Source organism: Miniopterus schreibersii, assembly GCF_964146895.1.
Source record: "Miniopterus schreibersii genome assembly, chromosome: 4".
In the NCBI taxonomy this organism is placed as follows: domain Eukaryota; kingdom Metazoa; phylum Chordata; class Mammalia; order Chiroptera; family Miniopteridae; genus Miniopterus; species Miniopterus schreibersii.
The window spans coordinates 48,764,869-48,784,737 of NC_138105.1; the positions used below are offsets into that span (position 1 = coordinate 48,764,869).

The 19,869-nt window shown below is 41.6% G+C and overlaps 2 protein-coding genes across 5 annotated transcripts; one reads left to right on the forward strand and one right to left on the reverse strand.

Annotated features, from left to right (window-relative positions):
* Nucleotides 1-585: 585 nt before the first annotated feature.
* On the forward strand, nt 586-17,133 carry TMEM192 (transmembrane protein 192). Of its 4 annotated transcripts, XM_081136745.1 has the most exons (7): nt 608-747; nt 3,494-3,640; nt 5,476-5,740; nt 9,528-9,662; nt 13,933-14,035; nt 14,365-14,512; nt 15,617-17,109. In XM_081136745.1, the coding sequence occupies exons 1-6, from the start codon at nt 721-723 to the stop codon at nt 14,501-14,503; spliced, it is 816 nt and encodes a 271-aa protein (XP_080992871.1). In that variant the 5' UTR covers nt 608-720; the 3' UTR covers nt 14,504-14,512; nt 15,617-17,109. The 4 variants fall into 4 exon arrangements, 3 of the variants coding, with proteins under 3 accessions (XP_080992870.1, XP_080992871.1, XP_080992872.1); XM_081136744.1 differs by having other exon boundaries at nt 586-747; nt 14,365-17,133; XR_013998777.1 differs by having other exon boundaries at nt 9,452-9,662; nt 14,365-17,131.
* LOC308556947 (tripartite motif-containing protein 75-like) lies at nt 17,096-19,606 on the reverse strand. Its single transcript, XM_081136743.1, has one exon. The coding sequence runs from the start codon at nt 18,556-18,558 to the stop codon at nt 17,152-17,154; it is 1,407 nt and encodes a 468-aa protein (XP_080992869.1). The 5' UTR covers nt 18,559-19,606; the 3' UTR covers nt 17,096-17,151.
* Between the last annotated feature and the right edge of the window lie 263 nt (nt 19,607-19,869).

The following is a 19,869-nucleotide window of genomic DNA, read 5'->3' on the forward strand; positions in this document are numbered from 1 at the left end:
AAAGTAATATAAAGTTCAAGTTGAAAAGGGGTATAAAACCTTCTTACGCCTAGAAGTGTTATACAAGCAAAGACTCAGATTCAGGTAGAGTGAGTCTCCTGAAAGCAGGTGACGCCTACTTATTCAGAACTGAATCAGAGCCAGATGAGGGAGCTACCAATGCGCTGTCTGAGACTGGCTTCTGATTTGGTTTATTTACTCTTGCCCACTGGTGAAATCTGTAAATATGTCATGGGGTATAGAATCTTTATTCTGTTCCTGTCCCTCTACTGGTGCTTTGAGCTAAAAATGGGAACCCCTAAAATGCTACCGCTGGTCCCACTTATGCATGGAGCTATGCCTGCAAACAAAAACTAAGGAAGACTGAACAAAGTTAAAGTTTTAAAAAGAAGCAAGTGGCAGCCGAAAATAATTAAATTCTTGGACTTGGAATCTATCCTTTAATGCCCAAGTCTCTGCCTAACAGCTGACCTGAGCGGGAACGGAGGGAACCCCTAGGAACCAGGGTCCAGGCGCTGCTGCCGGCGACAGATCAGGCCCTCAGGGAGGGGCACGCCCCTCCCTCTGCCTCGACCAATCGGAAGCAAGAAGGCGTGGCCCCGGGACGGCGGAGGCGGGGCTGGCGCAGGATCCCCGAAGGTGGCAATTTTCCTGGGCCCTCGGCGCCCGGGAACAGGTGGAGGCCGGGCTGGCCCGGGCTTCAGCCTCCAGCGTCGGGAAATGGCGGCGGGGGGCAGGCTGGAAGATGTGAGTGCACGAAAGCGGCGGGCGAATCCGGATCCCCCGGATCCCCCGAATCCCCTCCTTCCGGTATTGGGCAAGCTGGGCGGAGACTGCGCGGGGAAGCCACCCGCACCCGGAGCGGCCGCGGCGGGAGGCGGCGCTCCCTGCGCCGGGCTGGGACGGGGCGCGGGGCTGTCGGAGACGGCACCGAGGTGGGGCGGGGTCCGCGACGCGCCGGCTCCGGAATGATTTTCCCGCGTCCCCGTGGGGGCGGGCTGCTGGGCGGCGGGGTCCGGGAGGGCGGCGCACGTGCCGCGCGCCCCTTTGATCCCGGAACTCGGCCTCACGTGACGCGCGCCTGACGCGCTGCCCCGGCTCGGGCCTCTGGGCTCCGCTCTGCGCCCCGCGGCCGCCGGCGGTGGGTCTCCTCTCGGTGCGGGTCGCCTGCCTGCGCTCGGGGGCTGTGGACCTGGAGCGGCTGCCACGCGCAGGCCGGCCGCGGCGACCCGTGCAGACCCGTCGCTATCGTCGCCCGGAAGCCGACCTTGGAGACACACAGTGTTGTGATGTTTTGAACCTAGGCATGGTAGGAATGAAAGGATTTTTAAATCTTTCTTAATCTAAACCAGATTACCAAAAAACCAGCCCCCTATTTTACAGCGTACGCAGTGATAGCATAATTGCAAAAAATCTTTTCTTACATATATTAAAACATTTTTAGGGGAAATATATTTGTGCCCAGAATGAACAGAGTTACCCTTTTGGCACAATTCCCTACAGCTTTTGATAACCTCCCCCGGTTATGAGGATACCGTAACTGAGTTAGGGAGCATTGCAAGGGCGGATTTGGAATGTTCATTCATTCATTACATGTCAGCTGAGTCGCTGTTGGGCACTAGCATTAAGACATAGCAAGTGGGGAGACAGTGGGACTCCAAAGTCTATGGGGGAAGAGAGAGAAGTAAGAAGACCATCACGGGTAAGTATGGTAGAGGAGGTAAGCACCAGATGCTGGGGAAGACAGGGTGGAGTGACGTGATCCAGATGCTTGGCTGCCCAGGAGGGCTACCTGTGGGAATTGCCCCAATGAGCCCGGGACCCCGGCTGCATGGGCATTAGCTAAGCGAAGAGCTGTGGAAACTAGGACATCTGCTGACCGAGAAAGAGCTAGAGGCAAAGGAGCCTTGAAGAGAAGAGAAATAATCAAAATCACATCATGAGTTTTGGCAAACTAAACAGGAAACTCTAGGCATTGGTTTTTGTTGTTGTTGATCCTCACCTGAGGATATTTTTTCCGTTGCTTTTCAGAGAGAGAGAAACATCGATGTAAGGGAGACACATTGACTGGTTGCCTCCTGAATGCTCCCCTATGGGGGGTGGGAGTGAACTCTAAGCCCAGGCATGTGCCCTTGATTGAACCCTCAGCCCTTCAGTGTGAAAGCCGACGCTCTAACCACCAAGCCACGCTGGCCACGGCTAGGCATTGAATTTTAAAAATTGCAGAGCAGGGCCCTGGCCAGGTTGCCCAGTTGGTTGGAGCATTGTCTGGCACATCAAAAGGTTGAGGGTTTGATCCCCGGTGGTTGGGGTGCCTAGGGGAGGCAACCAGTTGATGTTTCTCTCCCTCCCTTTCTCTAAAATCAGTGGGAACATAACCTTGGGTGAGGATTTTTAAAAATAATTTAAAAAATTGTAGAGCAGCACTGAATGTCTGAGATTGGAAATCAAGGAGCCCACCCCAGATCTGGTTCATTCCCCAGATTACTGAATTATCTATATAATCCTAGTGCCCAACACACCACCCTCTACCCCTTCCAAAGTAGAATGCTCTTCTCTGGCTCCTAATCCTATCCTCAGGCTTCCCTTTTACAATTAAGGCGTCATTTCCCTCTCATTCTAGTACCCCTAGTTAACCTAAATTTGTTGCATTGTCTATGCTATTCATTTGCTAATTTATTACTTCCCTATAGTATTGCTTGCACTATGTTCTATTGTATGTTTAGTCCTGCATGCCTTTATTCCTAACCTCCCCAATCTCCTTTTGGACTGTGTCTTGTGCTCTTTTGTCTTGTGGAAAGTGCCTAATGTAGTTTTCCCTAAGAATCTGAGATAGATTGTTGTATGCACCAGAGACGGACAAGTACTGTTCCTGTCAAGACAATACCATTAAACATGACTAACTAGATTTTTAAATTTAGGCTGAACTTTTTCCGAACTACTTCAGTGACATTGCAAGTAATTGTTTTCATTGAGAATCTCACATCTACAAACTAGTCTCCTCGAAGGTCTATCAGGGTGATCTGTTTCAATTAGTACTCTAAAATATTTCTATCATAACTGAAAGTTTGTTTTAAGATCTCTTAATAAAGCCTCCCACCAACTTTCCAAAATTTTATGGAACACAGAGACATAGTTGAAGAATTGCAACATAAGTAATTATTTCGTCAATAATATCAATAATGTTAAAAAGTCAATAAGTTTTGAGGGCTTGAAGAAAATTATTTGCTTTAATCTTATTATGTATTACCTGGTTTGAAGATAAATGAATTAAGATATCTCTGCCTATTTTACTAATTATTGTTTTTACCAGTTTGCATACAGAAGTTATCTACAGGTTTATGGTATATTTTCAACATTGGTAGGGAGTATGTTTTTTTGCCTCTAACTTGTGTAATGCTTTTCAGAGCTTTTTAGTTTAGTAAATTTGTCTTGGAAACATAATCCAGAAAGTGATAATTACAGCTTTGCTTCCTTTTTTTCTGCTCCCCAGGGTTCTTTGGATCCATCCCAAAGTATTGAAGATGACCCCCTGCTGGACACCGAGCACCTTTCGCATTACTCATTACACGCTCATTTTAGACCCAGGTTCCACCCTCTTCCTACGGTCCTCATAGCAAATCTCCTCCTGTTAGTACATGTAAGTTGACTGGGAGAAAGTGACCCATCTAGAGGCGACACTCTTAAAAAATATGTAAGCTCTTTGGAGGGCAATTTGGTTATATTTATCAACATTTACAATGTACATACTTTTTCATTCATATCTCTACTTCAAAGAACTTATTGTAGTATTGTCTGTATTTGCAGTATTATCCGATTTCTTTCCAAAAAATAGATAATACTGTAGTTACTACTCTACAGCAGTGTTTTTCAAACTTCAGCGTGGATCAGATGTCCTGGCAGGCTTGTTGAACTACACATTGCCCCGCCCCCCACATTGTGTTTCAGCCACTAAGGGGTGGGGCCCGAGAATTTGCATTTCTAGCAGGGCCTCTGGTGATACTGATGATGCTGGTCTGGAAATCACTTTTGAACCACTACTCTGTAATTTATTTCTTTTAATCTTAACATATCATAAACATCCATCTAAACTAACACACAGAGATTTAGTTAATTCTTTTATGGCTGAATAATATTCTATTATGTGAGTGGATGTACCTTCATTTACTCAAACATTCTGCTGTGGATAGACACATATATGTGGGCAATTTTCAAGTTTTGCAAATATGGAGAATACTGCAGTAAATACTTGTATCCATGATGTATACTAGGTACTGGTGCTTTTCCTCCTGAGTGATAGAGTCCTTAAGATAGGATTTCTGGGTCAAGATATTTCCAAATTATTTTTCACAGTAATTGTCAGACCAGTCAGCAATATATGAGAATGTTAGCCTGTATTTTGGCACCAATCTTTTAAATTTTTGTCAATCCAATTGGATAGTTTTTATTGCTCTCTGAAGACAAACTAGAAATAAACTCCCCCACCCCACCCCCCCCAAATCCATGGAACTTGTGACCTTACACGTTACCTTACATGGCATAAGGGATTCTGTAAGCATGCTTAAGTTAAGGATTTTTGAGATGGGGAGATTATTCTGGATTATACAGGTAGGCCCAATGTAATCATGAGTCCTTATGAGAAGGAGACAGGAGGATCAAAGTCAGAAAAAGAGAAGTGACACCCTAGCTGGTTTGGCTCAGTGGTTAGAGCGTTGGCCCATGGACTGAAGGGTCCCAGTTTGATTCCAGCCAAGGGCATGTACCTTGGTTGTAGACTCAATCCCCACCCCAGTCTGGGGTGCGTATGGAAGGCAACCAATGTGTCTTTCTCACATTGATGTTTCTCCCTCTCTCCCTTCCACTGTCTCTGAAAAGCAATGGAAAAAATATCCTCAGGTGAGGATTAAAAAAAGAAGGAAAAGAGAAGTAACAATGGAAGTAGAGGTCAGAAAGAGAGAGATTTGCAGATGTGACACTGCTAGTTCTAAAGATGGAGGAAGAAGGCATGAGTCAAAGAATGCAGGTGGCCTCTAGAAGCTGAGAAAGGAATGGAAACAGATTCTCACCTAGAGTCTCCAGAAGGAGCACAGACTTATGACACCTGGATTTTAGGCAAATAAGACCCATAGAAATAAACTTTTTAGACCATGATTTTTATTAGCTGCCTTTAAGGCACTTAATTAACTTTTTACTCTTTAGTAAAAGAGAAGTGGGCAGGAAACTGTTTAACGTTAAGTACCCATTTTTTTAAGATCAGATTTAGAGTGATTTTTTTCCCCCTTGTGATTTTATTTGTTTTACAAGTTATCTGCAAATTTTCCCTCAAGTTTTGTTTTAAAAGTTTGTAAAAATATGTTTTTAAACTTATTTATAAAAATTAGATAGCAAAAGTCATAGGCTTAAGAGTATGTGCTGGGGTGGTGATAAAGTTCCTTAAATCCAAATATTGAATATTAAACCTGCTTTCCTTTCCAGGTGGTGTTTGTTATTTTAGCATTTTTAACAGGTGTGATTTGTTCTTACCCTAATCCAAATGAGGACAAGTGCCCAGGAAACTACACCAACCCACTGAAAGTTCAGACTGTAATAATCCTTGGAAAAGTTATTTTGTGGATTCTTCATTTCCTTCTTGAACGCTACATTCAGTATCACCACAGCAAAGTAAGAAACCGAGGCTATAACATGATCTACCGATCAACAAGGCATCTTAAGAGACTTGCACTAATGATACACTCCACTGGTAAGCCTGTTTGTCTCTCTCAGCTTGTCTGTGGCTTCGTTGAGTAGCAAAAATGACAGCAGAAAGAAAATGTGAAGATTGATTATATAACAAAATACAGCAGGTCTTTGAGTAATGTTGTTTTATTCAACATCATTTTGTTAAAATGTTGATGGGATGCCATAGGAACTTAACTCTTGTTTATATCAACAGCCTATGGTCAGATTGGTTTCTTTATATGCTGTTTTGAAACCACTGGACAACAATGGGTTGGGGCTGCCTGTCACCACTTGAGCTAGTTAAGCAGAGACAGGGTACATGAGCATTCCTTCCAATTATGCCAGCAGTATGGGAAAGCAGCAGGATCCTTCCACATAAAATCTACTCTACTGCCCCCCATAAACCAGCTGCTTATATTCGGTAGAAGAACAAAGATTACATGGGAAAGTAGGAATTACAGGCATGGGGAAGTAAGCAAGGTATAATGGTCCAGGTTACAGGCAATGTGGGCTGGGGGTCGCAAAGGGGGGCCGCCTCAGGGACTCCACTGTTTTCGGCAACAAGGCTGTTAATCTTTCCATGATGATAGTTCTTAGAAAAGGAGAATGGACCACATTCCAAGGGTAATCCCCATGTCCCGGGGGTATACAACTCTCAGCCAGGTTAGAATGTGCTTTCTTTAATGAGAAGAGCGTGATTAATATTTCTTATAACTACAGCTAGACCCTGTTTTGTTTCTGCCCCTAACAGTTTCACTTAAAGTCGCAGAAACCTATTTATGACGCTAAGTCAGGACTTACTGTAGATTCTCTCATTTTTGTGAGACTGATATGTGTTGGATCACCTAAATGTTTTTGTGGGTTTTTTAAAAATATATCTTTATTGATTTCAGAGAGAGGAAGGGAAAGGGAGAGAGATAGAAACATCAGTGATGAGAGAGTCATCATTGATCAGCCACCTCCTGCAGGCCCCCAACTGGGGATCGAGCCCGCAACCCGGGCATGTGCCCTGACCAGGAATCGAACCCTGATCACCTGGATCCTAGGTTGATGTTCAACCGCTGAGCCACGCCCGGCCGGGCTGGATCACCTAAATGTTTCGAAGCTTTTCTTATACACAAGTTTAATTTTCCTTTGAAATTTGTATTCATTATTATAGGGGAGGAAATATAATTTCCCTCTACCCTTTCAGTTTCTTGGCTGAGACCCCAGTGTAATAAAAGACGGATTAACAGGAAAAAACAAATAAGTTTAATAACATATATTCCTCCTGTATACATAGGAGAGACTCGGGATAACTATGTAACACCCCAAAGTGTCCCAGGCCACCACCTTAAATACTATCTCCAGCTAAAGGCAAAAGAAGATGTTGGGGGTGGGGAAGCAGTTATAGGAAGTTACCAGGAGAAGCACAGTAAACAAGGAAGGGTAAGGTTGTTAAGCAGAAATAAGTAGGTGCCTTCTCTATTGATAAGAGTTTCTTGAGATTTAGTCACCCTTCTCTTCCTGGTACAGGGAGGGAGACAACCTTACAAGTGGAGAATTCCTTTACAAATGTAAATGTTTACTTCTACGAGGTTTTCAGAGCTTTTCCTGGGTCTGCTGTCTTAAAAATAATCAGCTTAAAATAATCCTTATGCCAAAGAGTTATATTTTTGGGTGGGATTTTCTGCTCCCCTTCATTATGAACATGATGTCCATGTATTCCTGTGTGCAGTGTAGAAATTCCCCTCTATTCCTTATTCATCTCAAGGAGATAATAAATGCTGCTGCTCTTTGATACTTGCAAGGTAAGAAGAGGGACTTGTTTTACTTTAAATAAAACTCAGTACTTTTTTTGCAGTAAGAGAGATACTTTTATGTAATAAGATGCATTATCCAAAATGAAAAGAGAAAAACAAATTATGAAGGCAAGTTCAGAAAGCCCATCTAGGATTTAGAATGCATGAGTGCCTGCTTTTCTTTACCATTTTAGACATTTTAAAGGCTTAATGAAATCAAACTGAACTTTTTTTTTTTTTTAATGTATCTTTATTGATTTCAGAGAGAGAAAGGGAGAGGGAAAGAGAGAAACATCAATGATGAGAGTCATTGATCGGCTGCCTCCTGCACGCCCCCGACTGAGGATCGAGCCCGCAACCCAGGCATATGCCCTGACCGGGAATTGAACCCCGATCACCTGGATCCTAGGCCAATGCTCAGCCGCTGAGCCACACCTGGCCAGGCTCAAACTGAACTTCTTTAAGTAGTATTGGCTTAGTGTTACTAAAATGTCTATCATCTTAAAAGACCCTCTTTGACTGTGAGTCCAGAATAAATCTTTAAACATTTTGAACCCAGATTAGAAATGAGTATTTTCGCCAAACAGCCCAACAGAATTTAAATCTTATTTTCTTCTGTGTTCTGTTAGTACACTGAAGGTTCATCCACTCTGTGACATTTTTAGTGGAAGATGGAGGACATGCTATAGCAGAGAAAAAAGCATTTTACAGAAGGGGGCAATGTTTACTGCTTGCTCCAGGCGGAAGAGCTTGGTTTTTATATGTTCAGCTTTTATGTGTAGTACTGTCTTTTGGCCAAAAGATGTCACTATCACCTTTCCCCAGAGTTGGGGAGTGAGGAGGGTCTGGGGCAGAAACCTATTTTTTTAATTCCTGAAAGACCTTATATACTGTGTGACCAAAATAATGTTCATTCATAAGTGACTTTTCTGTAAATAGTCATTTTGAGGACAACAAAAGAGTATCTGACTTTACCTTTCCTCTGACTTTCAAATTCTTATTAAACATGTGATCCTTAATCATAATCTGTTTCTAAACAATTGAACCCTTAGTGTAATCACTAATGGCATCATTTGTATGTTGCTCATATAAAGAACCAGAAAATCAAAGAGATTGAAGCAGGTATTTACCTTGTTTCTGTTTTTCTTTAAGTATATTTTTTCTCATTTGAAGAACAAGAAGGTAAATCATAGAAGATATAGAAGGTCCAGCTAATCATTTTTTAATCATGTGATAGTATTGCTGGATATTGATTACTCTCATTTGATACTTTTTGTTATTCTCTAGAGAGAGGAAAATACATTTATTTTATGGAAATGGGAGAAGGGGCTTTGTTTTTCTTCCAAGTAAGTTGAAAATATTTATCTAATTTACCGGTTCTCCTTCCTTAGATCCAAATACATTTTAAATTCAGGGTTTGTGTAACAAGTGTTATGTCCCCAAATTTAAATAGGAGGAGTCTGGGGTCAGAGTGAATTAGTGACTTTAGTTCATAAAAGTACCAAAAAGAAAACGAAAAACAACAGCACTGTGAGAAAGGTACTGTTATGCCCATTTTCAGATGAGAAAGTCAAGGAGGAGAGGTAGCCAGTCATTTGTCCAAGGTTAGCAGCATGTCCTGGATTTCCATCCAGGTGTCTAGCGTTGCAGCTCTCCTAACAGGCGGAACATGTCTTGACCAGAAAGGGTACTAGGGTCCTCAAGTGCCCGTGAATCCAGAAACATTGGGATAATTCAGATTTCTAAAAAGTGTATCATTTTTTAAACACAAACACCCAAGGGAATGTCACTGTTAATAATTCTGTAAAGCAAAATATCATTCCATAGTATTAAGAAAGTCCAGATTCTTATATATTTGCATTATAAGACACCATTAACTTTTTGATGTGAGTTCCTACCCCACCCCCACCCCTAGTCAAAAGATGAGCAGTTTTTTGGGTTTTATCCTTCAGCTTCCTTCGTGTGGGTGCGCGCGGCCTTGGCTGCCCCCTGGGCCCTGGCTGACAGCGTGGTCATGTTCCTCCGCAGGCAGCACGGCGCTTCTCCTCACTCTGTGCGTGCAGCACTCCTTCCCCGAGCCCGGCAGGCTGTATCTGGACCTCATCCTGGCCATCCTGGCCCTGGAGCTGATCTGCTCCCTGACGTGTCTACTCATCTACACGGGTGAGAAATACAACTAGGCTGTTCTTACTAAGACCTGCTTGAAACCCAGCCCATTATCTTCGCAACAAGGAAATTGTTCTCAAAGATTTTTTGCGTAGCCGAGAGCCTCTTGAGCATCTATAGTTCTCACTGCTGACCACATCCAGACTTCTCTCATTTCAGACCAACAGGATGATACCAGTGAATCTCGTTTCTAAATGTGTGTCAATCCACAAGTTTTTGTCAACTAAAGTGAAGTCTTTCCGTTATAAAACAAAAAAATCCCAAAGCCCACAAATGTTTGATTCCTCAAAGTCACCTTAAATATAAATCTGGCATTTGAAATTAAAAGTAACAAACTATAAAATAAGTAAATAAATAATGCATACAAAACAGCATTAAGCCCAAAATTGCTTTGGGATAAATCATTTAAGAACCTACTTCTTTTGAAATTTAGAGCTATCTGAGGGTTGGCCTGTCTGTCTGTCTCTTTTAAAACTCTCAGTGGTTAAAAAAAATGTATAAATAAAAATAAGACACTCAGTGGGAAAATTAAAGTAAGCTTCAGGTATGTTAACATGAAAAATAGATGAAAGGATACTTAAACAGAAAAAAATTCAAGCCCCAGAGAAATCTAGATTCCAGTCCTGCTGCAGTGTTGACTTGTGGTAAAATCTGTCCACAATAGTAGCTCACTTTGTGGCATTGAGCAACATGTTTTGTAACAATAAAATACCTTATCTGTCCATTTTGAAAGAGATCATTTCTCTAGTTATGAAGAAATAAGTCACATGGATCTTAGCTTGTGTTTCATTTTACTGATTTTTTTCTGTTCATCTTCTTGAGGCCCAGTGAAAAGTATTTAGAATATGAATTGAGTTTACAGATGTGAATGGTGTCACATCTGAATCGACTTTTATAAATTTTTCTGCAGTTATCAGCGTATAATTAGCCAAAGTAGGTAAAAGATTACATTTGACCCTCACTAAAAAAAATGTATACCACCCACTTAATTTAATAGCAAAGCATGAGACGAGTTTTCAAATAAGGTTAATTTTTCAGTACATAGGAAACAGCTCAATACTTCAGCAAAGTGATCTAGGTGAAAGAAATGAACATTGAATTATCTTGATTGATCAGTTTCATTCTTTGACATATCATGTCTGTGAAGTGCACTAAATGGGGTTCTAATTTAGATCTAAGCACAGAATTCAATTAGCATGTGATTTTATAGTATCTCTACAACTGTTATGTACTACAAGGTGTACAAGCCCTCAGTCAAGAATTTTCAGTAATACTGATAAAGAATGCTTTACAGCATAGAAGGTGACAATAATATTCCGAAGATCATGTGAATGTCATCATGTAAAAAGGGGAAATTAAGTGTTAAAATGTAGTTCAAGATCTATTTCTCTAGGGTTTACAAATCCATTTTTAAAGGATTTGCTGTAGCATTTAAAATTAATTATGCTATAAATAAGACAGGTAATGTTAAAAAGAAAAAGACTAAAACCAAGACCATTTAAAAGGAGGTGGAAGAAGCAGATGTTCCAAGAATTCTGAGAAGAACTAATTTTGTGGCACAATTATATTAGTTACATGACACCTAAACTTGAACAAAAAGAGAATTTTCCTTTATCATGTACCATTGTCTTCCTAATTGGAAAGAATTGCTTTGGTCTGTAGTCAAAGACTTAGAAGCATATTTCATTTTTATTTACATTAATTTTTTACTTTTATGCAAATACACCATTAAAAATTGTCCTTTTAAATTTCAAATTAACATGATTCCTATTTTAAGAAAACCTGATAATTGATAATTCAGGCTTGCAAAATAAATAGATGATTTACATAGGGAAGGTTTATAATTATTATATTCCCTCCACGTCTTCAATAATGGGACTGCTTTTTATTTATTTTTTTAAATATGTTTTTATTGATTTCAGAGAGAGGGAGAGGAAGAGATAGAAGCATCAATGAGAGAGTCATTGATGGGCTGCCCCCTACTGGGGATCAAGCCTGCAACCGGGGCATGTGCCCTGTCGGGGAATCAAACCGCTGAGCCATGCTGGCTGGGCAATAACAGGACTACCTTTTAAATTATAATGTTCCTTTCAATATACCTTAGGGTCTGACAAGAGAGATTTAGGGAGTCACTTCTAGGGTCAAATGTTGCTTTTATTCAGTGTCACAGAAACTTTAAGGTTGGTTCCCTGATAATGTATTTTTCTTGCTTCTCTATACTTTAAAAGATAGCCAGTGTTGATCAATGTTGATGGTAACTATTTAGGACATGATTCTTTGATACACTAATTCTAACCTAACTTGACTAATATATTTGCATTGCAAGTATTTAATCCCTAGAAACCAAGATGGACTCTTCTTATTGAGCACTAATTTGCTTGACTGCCTATATAAAGAAAACTAGGAGCCCGGCCAGGCGTGGCTCAGCGGTTGAGCGTTGACTTAGGATCCAGGCGATCAGGGTTCGATTCTCGGTTAGGGCACATGCCCGGGTTGCGGGCTGCAGCCGATCAGTGACTCTCTCATCATTGGTATTTCTGTCTCTCTCTCTCCCTCTCCCTTCCTTTCTCTGGAATCAGTGAAGATATATTAAAAAAGAAAAAGAAAACTAGGAAAGTAAAACTTGAAACAGTTCCAAGATATTAAATTTGATGAGCTCTCTGTTCATTTAAAAATAAGCAAAAGATTCAATAAAGGCCACTCAGTTGTCAGCCTTCCAGCAGCCGGTAAAATTGTCATCTAGTTCATATTCTTTACTCTTGCCAGTGTGATTGTTTATAGGTAACTCATCACTAACAACTTCCCTGTTCAGAGTTTTCTAAGGGCCTAAGGAAGAAAATATGAAATCTTAGTGTGGCATAAAAGGCTTTCTATGAACTGGCTCCTACCCATCCCTGTTCCTCAGGGGAGATGATGAGATCCTTTCAATGACTGCCATTTGCTCTCGGGGTAAAATCCAAATGCCTTAGCATGGCACACCAGCCACTCGCATCTTCCCTGCCCACCTTTCCAGCCCTACCCCTTGTCTGTGCCCACCCCTACTCATTGGAAACAAGAGGTCACAGTTGAATGATATACAATTACGTAAGTAATTTTGCTTCAAGGAATTTAGATGGCCAAATCACTGCTGTTTGTTGATTGACTGATTTATAGGGCTTTTGTCTCACTCTATCTGACCATTACTTTGAATGTCTGACGAAGAAACAGGCACAACAGAGCACTTGTTAACTGTCTCCTGCATAATACTCCTGAAAGTGGTACTTACCAGATTTGAACCTTGTGCTAGTGCTCACTGAGTTATTTGTAAAGTAAATGTTTTTAGTTCAAGCTGCTATACAGGGGCTAGCAGTATCCAAGCCCCTACTCTACTGAAAGTATAATCTTGACTACCTTTTTAAAGTCAGAGATAGGAAATTTAGGACACTGGGACATTACATTGTAAAATAGCTTGTTTTATGTTTCTAAAGCTATCTTATTCTGTGTTAAAGCTAACTGTCTCAATGTAAGTTTTAAATAAATGTATTTCATTAGAAAACACACATACCCTCACTCACTCTCAGGATCCTAACTATGTGTTCTGCCTCTTCCCTCGCCTAAAACACTTTCTCCACTCCAATAGTCTGTGATTAATTTGGGGTTTTGTTAAGACTGGACGGAAGCCCCTCCCTTTTCCTCCTCTCTGAACCTCCCCCCACCGCATCCCACTCCTGCTGAGTAAGGGGCTGCTTTCCAGGGCTGTGCTAGCCCCTGTGCAAGTTCCAGTTTATGGTCCTTTTCATACTGTCTTGGAATGCAGGTTTATTTGCATTTTCCCCTGAACTAGTAGCTCTTTTTACAGGGTAGTGTCCACAGCAGAGGCTTTGGAGTCTTGCTTCCTGGATTAGCTTCCTTGCGCTGCACTTTATTCAACTGTAGAAAATAGGAGTAATAATAAAAGCACCCTCCTCAGGGGCTGGTTCTGAGTAGAATGAGTTCCACGTAAAACAGTTCACTTGTGCCTCCTGTGTTTTTAGTCCACACAAAAATGATACCTGTTATTATCAGTAATAAGGGTGATCACTGTGTTCCCGGTGCTTAGTACAGGCTTGGTACATGGTAGATTTCAAATGTTTAAGTACATCAATAAACAAACCTGTTTATTCTCTTTATGAAGCATTTGTATGCATATTACCTTTTTTGAAATAGCCAATTAATGTAATTTGAATGAATAGAAATAGAAATATCTTTATAATTAAATAACCTGACAATAATGACTTTATTATTTTAGTGAAGATTCGAAAGTTTAATAAAGCCAAACCACAGCCTGATATACTTGAAGAAGAAAAAGTCCACGCTTACCCCAGCAATATTACTTCAGAGACTGGATTCAGGTAAGCTTTGGGTGGGGAGTAGAAGTTGAGAGAAAGAGAATTGAGTCCCCCCCACCCCTCCGGAACCTTAGAAACCATTCTGCTTGGAGATTTTGACAGTGCATCTATGCCTTTAGAAGTAAGTTTGATGCTACTTCCTTCTGGCTGTAGTGAAACCCAGTCGAATGAAAGAATCTCATTTTGGAATATTGCACTGGCTTATAACATCTAAGAAAAAGTGACATGCAATATGTTGCACTTTCACCAATTTTCAACTGGTATGGAGCCATTTGCAAAGAGACTAACAAGTGTTGGTATGTGTGACCCATTAATATCTTGATTCTTTGCAGGACTGTTTCAAGCCTAGAAGAAATCGTCGAAAAGCAAGGAGACATAATAGTTTACCTGAAGCGACACAATGCACTGTTGAGTAAGCGGTTGTTGGCTTTCACTTCCTCGGACCTAGGCTCTCATCCAAGTAAAATGTGAGAGTTCAAGGTAAAGACAGCAATTGCGAAGGATCCAGACTAATTTAAGACTGACTACCTGACAAGCCGTCATAGAAAATTGCAGTTTTGCCAAGTGACATTTTACAGTTTTTTTGGAAACCTGAATTTGGTTCTCACCTGTGGGGCTGTTTAATATTATATACAGGTCTTGTGGATTATGTGAAGGTGATATGTGGAGCCTTGATAACTCAAGGAGAATGTCTGTTTTGCACATTTTAAAGTTATTTAACTGCCTGATTATCCTAGGACCAAAGGTAGAGTTTAAACATCTCCCGGGCCAACACTTCTTCCACATGACATAAAAACCCTGTGATAATTTGGCTATTTATAGAGGGAGGCTGACATGCCAATGTATTTAAAACAGGGATTTGTTCAAATATGTCCTTTCCACTTTTAAACTGATGAGGGAAGTCATTTCTTGTGTTGTTTCTTCCTATGGAGCCTAATCATATATTTTATATGCCTGTGTGGTTTTGGATGGCAGCTTGCCCCTTGTAGCTTTTATAAAGAATTTTCTCACTGAGTTCTCACTAGGTGATTTACTATGCAAACTCCTAGTTTTTCATTCTCCAGAAATAAGATATGAAGGTTACTTGGATCAGTGTTAGACTAACCATGGCTGTCTGTTCCCTCAATAGCACCTTCCACTGGCAACACCTTTAACTTTATTTTTACCCTTCTTCAAGTAGTTGCCATGCATTTCAGTACTGACTGTATATCTTCACTGGATCAATAAGTTCAGTGCTAGGAAAGGGATCTTCTCTGCCTTTAAGTTTGACTAAAAGAAAAAAAAGGCACCTTTTAGTTTTGGATTATATTTAAAAATTATGATGGGTATAAAATGTCCTATCCACTTCTGTACTGATATTAAACAAGTCTAATTCTCCAGATAAAGTGAAGCATCTTTATGAGTAAATGGCATTACTTCTGCAGTTTTCCAAATGTGTGCTCCTGTATCAGTTTGCTCTTTGGCACCTTAACATGCTGCCTTAGAGACCTTTGGTTGAAAGCTTAACATGAGGAGGAGGGAATATCTGTGATAATGTATGCTGCTAATTTATTTTATTTATTCTTTTTTTTTTTTGGTATTTAGCTGAATAATCAACATGTGGTTTGAAAACCCTTCACCTAGACGCAAGTATCTGGCAAGGGAGTAGTCATGTGGTCACACCCACTTACTTATGGAGGGCAAACACCTGTTTCCTTTAGATACAGCCATTGTGGGGGCACTCTAACCATTTTCTAAGGTAAAGGTGATGATGTGTCACCTGCAGGCAATACTATTGAGTCCCCAAAATGACAGGATTCACAAACTAAAGCCAAATTGTATTTTTAAAATTCAGATTGTCTGTTTTCTGACTCCCACCCCTTTTTAGTATGTCTCAAAACCGTTGCCTTCTCTGGAAATACGTCTCTGTGTTTTGGAAGAGTCTATACATTTGGCCATCAGCTGTTTTCTTTTTCAAAAGGAGAACACTGATGGTAGATTATTAATTCTTATTTTTTAATTCAATTTGGATCTAGTCAGTTTCTAAGGTTTATGGGATGACTTTGGTTTACAGAGAAAAAAGTAGAGCTAAAAAGTTAGGAAGCTCAGGTTCTAATGTGTCTCCTAGGTGGCCAACACTTTTTTAAAACTCAATAATGAACATTGCAAACAATAAAAGATGGAACTAAGTACCAGAACCAGCAAAACAAGAATGACCAAAGCAATTTAAATGTTAAGCATGCTATTCATCAGGCAAATACTGTGCTAGCCCCATGGATACAAAAATTACTGAGTCAGCCCTGGCTGATATGGCTCAGTTGGTTTGCAAGTTTGCCAGCTCAGTTCCTTGTCAGGGCACATGCCAGGGCTACAGCTCAATCCCCAGTGGGGAGCTTGCAGGAGGAAGCTGATCAGTGTTTCTGTCCCTCTCCCCTCCTTTCTCTCTAAAAATAAAAAAAATTTTTTTTTTTAATTACTAAACAGTCCGGCCAGGCGTGGCTCAGCGGTTGAGCATCCACCTAGGATCCAGGAGATCATGGTTTGATCCCCGGTCAGAGCACATGCCCAGGTTGTGGGCTCAATCCCCAGTTGGGTGCGTGCAGGAGGCAGCTGATCAATGACGTTTCTATCTCTCTCTCTCTCTCCCTCTCCTGTCCTCTCTTTGAAATCAATAAAGATACATTGGGGGGAAAAATAAATTACTAAATAGGCTGGTTTGTAGCTTACAGAGGACTGGGATTTCTGGGCTCTGGGCTAAGTGAAATAATGGCAATAAGCCCAAAGGTACTATAGGAACTCCAGGTCAGAGAGTACCCTAGAGGGGAAGAAGGCTTTAGGAACTCCAGGCAAAGTCACAAGTAAAGAAGGCAAAGAGCTACAGATCACAAGCACTGTGTGGGGCTTGAACCAGAAGTGTGCGGCAGGACGTGGGAGAAGAGGCGGAGAGGCTCCGATCTTGGAGGGCCTTACCAGTATCTGCCCTGTGTTGTTGGAACAAAATGAAACTTTGTTCTTGAGGGGTGGCAACTGTGAAGAGGGACTAGAGTTACTGTCATATTATACCATACGCACTGTTGTATTAATACCCACCTTCCATTAAAAAAGAAATTATTAAACTGGTCCAGGCTATTAGAATCTTTTCATTCACAATCTGTTCCTGTACAGATTCTGAGAGGTTTTGAATCAGGTCCTACATAGAAATAAGGCCTAAGAGGTCGATTAAAAGTGTCAGTGAATGTGTAGATATGAGATTTGTCAGTCATGTTATAAAAACTGACCGCCCCCATCTCATAGTCCAGGAAAACGCCAATGGCTCTGGGCTTCCCTTCTGACAGTGGCAGGATTGTGCTGGCTCCTGAGGCGCCATGGCCGCTTCCCTGCTGCCGAAACCTCCGGCACCCCAGACAGGCTGATGGGGTCCTCCTTGACCTGGTGGACAGAGAGTCTTTGCAAACCCCGATAGCCCATTTGGATTTGTCTCCCACTTCTACTTCCCAGAAATGCCTGCCAGCATGAAAGTATGGAAACCCCAGGACAACTGTGTTGACTGTAAATCTTTTTGGAAATTCAGGAACATCTTGTTTTCTCTTTGTATATCTCACACATTTTTTATCCTCAGAGACAATCAGGTTAGGGTGTGCCGTTTCAGGGTCTAGAATTATATCTACTCTAAATCTCCTTCTAATTTTCTGCAAAGCAGAATACTGGAAAGGAAAACTGCAGCCTTCCCTCCTTAACTGGGCTGAGAACATTGATGGGCTCAACTCCTCAGAGTTCTCATAGAAACTTTTGATTTGTGACAGCAATTCCACTTCCGGCAGGACACTGCTCTCTATTGCCATACTTAGTAGACCTTTGAGTGTGGAATTGTACTTTGAAAATGCAGTTATATTAGCGCTGAGTTTCTTTCCAATAGCCTTTTCTTCATTAGCTAATCTTGAAAGAATTGCTTCTTGATCACGTTCTAAAAACTGCTTCAGGTGCTCAAATTCAGAGAGTAATTCCAGCCTTTGGTTTTCTACCTTCTCTCTCAGTTCTAAGGGTTTTTTGCTTTGAATGCTTATTAATTTCTGAACATCTGCCACCTGCTTCTTCAGGGGCTCAATGTAACTGCTGAGCCTTTGCCTGTGATGAGAGGCAGCCTCCTTCATGGGCCTCACCTGGTGGCCCTGGTGGTTAGGGGGCTCAGTGCACAGGGGACACAACACCTCTTGGTCCTCCTCACAGAAGAGGGTCAGGACCTGGCTGTGCTTCTTGCACAAGCGACTCCCTTCCTGCCGCTTCTTCTTGCTGCTGGTGACCTGGAGGAGCTTGGCGATGTCAATCATCCTTCCCAGCTGGGTGTTGCTCCTCAAGTGTGTCTCTTGGCATGGGTGACGGCACACAGGGCAAGGGAACCAATCCTGTAGATCAGCCCAGGACTGCTGGATGCAGGAGCGACAGAAGTTGTGCCCACATTCGATGGTGACAGGGTCTCTCAGGTCATCCAGACAGATGGGACAGTTGATTTCTGCCCGGAGTCCTACCAGAGCTGCTTCGACTGCCATTGGGCCCTGAATGAAGGACTGGACTGAGGTGGGTTTCTTCAGGAAGCTGGGCTCTGCAGTGAGAAGTGGATATACCCGAAAATCTCAGTCTTCACTTTGCTGGTAGCCTGTAAGTTCTGTGACTCTTCTGACCTTTAATTCCAGCTGCCAAGAGAAGCCCTTTCCCCAGCCTGCAGCCGTCTCAGCTCAACTAGACCACTGATCCTCCAGAATTTGGAAGCTTGGAAAAAATGAAGCCAAGCTAAACAGCTTTCTTGGTCAGGAGAACAGTGATTACCTGAAATCATTAGTTGCTATGGGTGAGAAGATATTTTTTCCTTAAAACAAAACCCTGGATTTATTTCAAGTGGTCCTACCCACTACCATATTGCAGTCAAGCACAGAATTACCCTCTCCTAACCCCAATCTTTCATTCTCACGCTTTTATCATTGTGCCCTATCTACTCCCACCCACTGGGCACCACCACCCACACATCCCATCTACTTTCCACTCACCCCACCTGGGGCAAAGGAAAGGGCGTAGGCTCTGGGACAGATGGATATACTACACCCAAGTTACAACACAGCCTTGGTCACCTATCCGTGCAACTTGGGAGAATTTATTTTACATCCTGAACAGGTTCAGAACATGCCATCCCAAAATATGCCATTTTGGATGCAGATTATATTGAGCTGAAGGCAATCAAGACCTAGTAGACTCAGGAAAACCCCTTTAGCTTCTCCTTAACTGCCCCCCAAAAAAGTATAAATTTCCCCATTTGTGGGGGGAGTCAGCAATTATAAAGGAAATTTACATTAGAAAGGGGACCTTTCTAGCAGGAAGAGAGCTATTACCAGAGACTTTAACAGGACAACCTTTGTTTACCAAACATTTCCTCCTTGCATCTCCCAGTGAGTTGCCTCCCAAAACCCCAGAAGCCCCAGGCCCCTAGCCCTTTCCTCACCTCAGGATGATACAGAAGTCTCAGTTGTCTGGTTGCCGGTTGAGTCTCTGATCTTTGTGAAATTCCTGCATGTAAAAATGTAATTAAAATGGTTTTTAAAATTCCTTGTTAATCTCTTTTATGTCAATTTAATTCTTACACCAACCACACAACCTAGAATGGTCAAAGGGAAAATTTTTCCTCCCCTATAATCCCAAACTCCTAGAATCAGGTCTATAAGAATAATAACATCACTATAAATCTTTGTCTTATGAGAATATAGAAATTAAGGAAATCCCCATTAATTCCGAGGCTTGAAACACAGTATTTATAATGGCTCAGAAGTCACATTTACCAAATTTAGTTTGTTTTTCTCATCTTTAGGCTC

Bases quoted from the DNA above. Each gene is read 5' to 3' on its own strand.
- LOC308556947 (XM_081136743.1), bottom strand. From the start codon at position 18,558: ATGGCAGTCGAAGCAGCTCTGGTAGGACTCCGGGCAGAAATCAACTGT.
- TMEM192 (XM_081136744.1), top strand. From the start codon at position 721: ATGGCGGCGGGGGGCAGGCTGGAAGAT. The intron at 748-3,493 runs GTGAGTGCACGA...TCTGCTCCCCAG, and splicing joins CGGGGGGCAGGCTGGAAGAT to GGTTCTTTGGATCCATCCCA. The intron at 5,741-9,527 runs GTAAGCCTGTTT...GTTCCTCCGCAG, and splicing joins ACTAATGATACACTCCACTG to GCAGCACGGCGCTTCTCCTC.